General features: G+C 50.1%; 1 protein-coding gene across 1 annotated transcript; it reads right to left on the bottom strand.

Annotated features, from left to right (window-relative positions):
* Positions 1-1,474: 1,474 nt before the first annotated feature.
* CLDN2 (claudin 2) lies at positions 1,475-2,472 on the bottom strand. The gene has a single exon (XM_003414816.3). It carries the CDS (start codon positions 2,371-2,373, stop codon positions 1,681-1,683), a length of 693 nt encoding a protein of 230 aa, XP_003414864.1. The 5' UTR covers positions 2,374-2,472; the 3' UTR covers positions 1,475-1,680.
* Between the last annotated feature and the right edge of the window lie 1,630 nt (positions 2,473-4,102).

Here is a 4,102-nt window from a genome sequence, read left to right as displayed (position 1 = left end):
TGAAGGTGGTGCTGAGCAAATTCTCCAAACATGAGGAGGACTGACAGGTGGTTGGGAGAATAGCTTGAGCATAGGTAAGAGGTGGAAATGTGAAAGTCATGTTAGCAACAATGAATCGGCCCCTTCTGCTGGCATGAGATATTGGGAGGGGTACTGGAGTTTGTTTAAAAGCTAGTCATGCTCAGGCTAGTGAGGGAAAAATGCCCTTGGCTTGTTTATGACCCCCTCACCCAGAGGAATTGGAGCATTTTCAGACTTTAGAGCTGGAACTGTCTGCCTGGGAACCGTTCTCTACTCTCCTACCTCAACTGCAATTCCAGGCAGCAGCCCAACTATCACTCAGATCATGGGCACAGCACCTTGAGCATGAGTATCTTACGCTGGAACTCTTGGATGCTAAAAGGTCTTGTGAAGATATGGTGGAGGAGTGTGATGTGTGACAGGGGACCCACCTAGTGCTGTGGTCTTTCAGAGGCTCTGTGGTGCTCTGTGGGTAGACACCGGGTGGCCTGATCTCAGCCTTTGGGCTGATTTTCCATTAGGCTTCCAGGCTCTCTGAGGGGCTGCCTCTTTCTGGTTCAACAGAAGCACCCACTGGAGCCACCACACATGTCCACCCAGCTTCTTAGATACCACAGTTCTTATTCTTTCTCAGCCCACGTCAAGAAGAAGTGGTATCTTCCTCAGTCTCCACCAGCTTCTGTGCTGTCATCCCCCAGCTCAAGGACCATTTCTAGAAAAACTGGTTTCCTGTCCTTAAAGAAACCATTGTCTAGGGCTCTTAGTTTGTCATTTAGGCGGGAGAAAAGGTTAAGTGCCCCAGAGGAAGGAAAGAGCTTCAGTGAAAGTTGGGGCTGCAGCTTCTGAGGCCGTTCCTCAGTGGAATCAGAGTCTTTAGATTTCCACTATATCTTCTTTCCTTGTGCTTTCCTCTAGCCCTCGGTGGAGTCTGATCCCTGACCTGGGAGTGTGAGAGAATTCTGGGAAATGTCCTGGACAGTGGTTCTGGTCTTTTTTGGCTACAGGCTGCCTTCCCTCCCTCTCATCATGCACCCAGTTCCTCTCTGTTTCCTGGATGCCGTGGGATGACTTTATTTCAGTTCAAGCACGATCTAGTCTGGACACTGGAGTCGTAATAGAGTGGAATGAAGGCTCCAGGGCCCAATCAGTTTCTTTGGAGGGAGGCTTGAGAAGGAGGTTAGAACAGTGCCTATAAAGCCACCACTCCTTCTTCTCTCCACCCTCAGCAATGGCTAAGAGCTAACTTCAGCCAGAGGGAGGGTCTTTGATCACAGAGAAGGTCAGTCAGTGGAACGTAATTAGTGGGTTTTTGGATGCATTCCCATGTAAACAAAAAGGGCAGAGGGCAGTCTCTGGAGGCCTGACCTAAGGTAAAGGGGTAGGGTTTGGAGTTGAGGGTTGGGGGTTCAGGGCGGGAGGTGAGGGGCAAGATGAGAAAAACAGAAAGCCTGGCTTGGCAGTCATCCTTGACAATTCAACCTGCATGCTGCCACACCAGCTCCCTTTTCTGCCTTCGCTTGATCCGATGACCACAGTCAGTCTATCCTCAGCAGCACCTTCTGACATGATCCAGCAGCAATGTCCCTCACCTGTGGCTCTGGGGGACTGTCCATTGGCTTTCACAGACCCAGCCACCCCCCAGCTCTGGCCCCTGTCTCTTCACACATACCCTGTCAGGCTGTAGGAGTTGAATTCACTCTTGATTTTGGGTGGTTGACCAGGTCTTGGAGAGCTCCTGGTGGCAAGGGGCTGGGCCTGGTAGGCATCGTAGTAGTTGGAACGGTTTCCCTGGGATGAGCAAGAAAAGCAGAGGATGATTCCAGCTACCAAGGAGAACAGGGAGGAAATAATGCCCAAGTAGAGTGCTTCTCCAATCTCAAATTTCATGCTGTCAGGCACCAGTGGGGAGTAGAAGTCCCGCAGGATCCCATGAAGATTCCACACAACAGGGATGAAGCCCAGGAGGCCTCCAAGGATAAAGAAGACTCCACCCACTACCGCCACTCTGTCTTTGGCTCGGGAGTCCTGGCAGAACACTGTGCATCTCATGCCCACCACAGAGATAATGCAGGCCAGCGAAGAGATTGCACTGGAGGTTACCATCATAGCCTGGGCGGCCTGGATGTCAGACGGTAGGCCTAGAAGAGTGCTGTAGATGTCACACTGGGTGATGCCTGTGCTGTGAGTGGCACATTCCATCCAGAGGCCCTTGGAGAAGCCAACTGCTGTCACAATGCTGGCACCGACGTAAGAACTTGTTCGCCAGCTGGGGAGCAGCATGGCAATCAAGGTGCCCAACAGTCCCAGAAGACCCAAGATGTAGCCCACAAGTTGGAGGCCAAGAGAGGCCATGGCAGACGTCTTAATAGAAGTATCTTCAGGGCCTGCTTGCTCGTCTTCTGGCTGAAGCGTCTTACTCCTTGGATCCCAGCCTCTAATCCCTCATTTCAGAGTGTCTCCCCAGGCTGACTTCTCTCCTCCTTACAAGTGTCTGTGGGTGGCCACAAACAGGCTCAAGAAGGCATCTAGAAGACCTAAAAAAAAAAAATCCATAAACCGGATTAAATATTGACCAGAAGCTTATGAGAAACCAGAAAATGCTGGATGCCTTTTGACCTTTGTTATCTTTAAAAAATAACACAAGAAAGAAAAAAAAAAAAAAACTTTGAAAGTGGAGCCAAAATGTCATCGCCTCCTGCGTAGGCACATGCCTTAGGTTGGCAGTCAGACAAAACCAGGGGCCAGACAAGTGGCTGGTTTCCCAGAAGGTGGTGATGGCAGTGGCGGCTGCGGTTGTGGTAGCTGTGCTAACTCCAGGTCTGGCACCAGCTGTATCTCCAAAACCTGTTGTTTAACACATTGCCCAAGAACAGTGCTACAGGGCCCCTCCAGAGCAGACTGAGGCAAAATTCCAGCGCATTGGGTCAGGAGGAACAGGTCCTAGGATACTACTTTGGACTCCAGCTTGTTAGAAGCCTCTTACATCTCCAAGGGCCTAGATAGCACTGGCCTAAAGCTGGGTCAGTCTGCCATAATAGAAATCTACTCCAGGGAAGTCTGGGATGGGCAACAAAGCCTTTTGTCCACAGCTCTGAGAGTTCAGTTCCTCCCAATCTTACCCAAATGCCCCCGCCCCCAGGCTAGCCTAAGGCTTTCTGTATGCATAACATACCCAGACATTTCCTGTTTAGTCCCCACTAGCCCTAGGCCTCTCAGATGATGTGGGAGGACTCTGGAGCAAAGGTTGTTCTAGAGCCTGGAGAGAGTCCTGCAATTACCTGGGCCATCTATCAGAGGCATTAGGGCAGACAGAGGAAAGTAAACCCCTAGAACAGAGGGCTTTGTGAGAGGCAAGCATTCGAGCCAATCATTTGGAATCAAAGCTGTCCTGGATTTTGCAGTGTTCAGGGAGTTTGCACTCCTGCCATTCTTGCCAAGGTTCAGGACACAAAGGGCCAAGGGCACATCCTTGTCCCTACCCTTTACAAGACCCACCAACCCACTAATTCTTCATTCCACCACAATCCAGCTCTTCCGTTTTAGCCTTCCTCAAGATTTCTCTTTCCCTGTGCATCTCTTAAATATGAGTATTCCTCAGAAGTCCATCCCTTTCTCAATCGGCACTGTCCCTGAGTGGTCTCATCTGCTACTATGACTTAATCTGCCACCCACCCACTGACGTTTCCAAATCTGTATTTCTAGTATAGACCTTCCTCCTGAGCTTCAAGACTGATAGATCAATTATCTATTAAAAATATCTACTAAAAAAAAAATATCTACTTAGAATTCTCAAATTCGACATGTTCACAAGAGAACGCATCACCTCCCCATCGCCCCCCTCCCCAAACAGTTCTTCCCTGGGCTCCCTGTGTCACTGAATGATACCTCTACCCATTCTACTGTGCTGGACCAAAAATCCTGGAAGCGGCCCCTGACACCTCTCTCTCCCTTACCCCTCACAACCTACGTCCCACCAATTCTGCCTCTTGAATAGAGCTCTAATCTCTTACTCCCTTCTCCCCATCCCCATAACAATTTCCCTAGTTCAGGGCTTCACCATCCTCTCTCACCTGGACTAGAG

The sequence above is a fragment of the Loxodonta africana genome, chromosome X, assembly GCF_030014295.1.
Source record: "Loxodonta africana isolate mLoxAfr1 chromosome X, mLoxAfr1.hap2, whole genome shotgun sequence".
NCBI lineage: Eukaryota > Metazoa > Chordata > Mammalia > Proboscidea > Elephantidae > Loxodonta > Loxodonta africana.
The sequence above is the reverse complement of the archived record's forward strand: the minus strand, read 5'-3'. Positions and strand labels throughout refer to the sequence as shown.

Bases quoted from the DNA above. Each gene is read 5' to 3' on its own strand.
- CLDN2 (XM_003414816.3), bottom strand. From the start codon at position 2,373: ATGGCCTCTCTTGGCCTCCAACTTGTGGGCTACATCTTGGGTCTTCTG.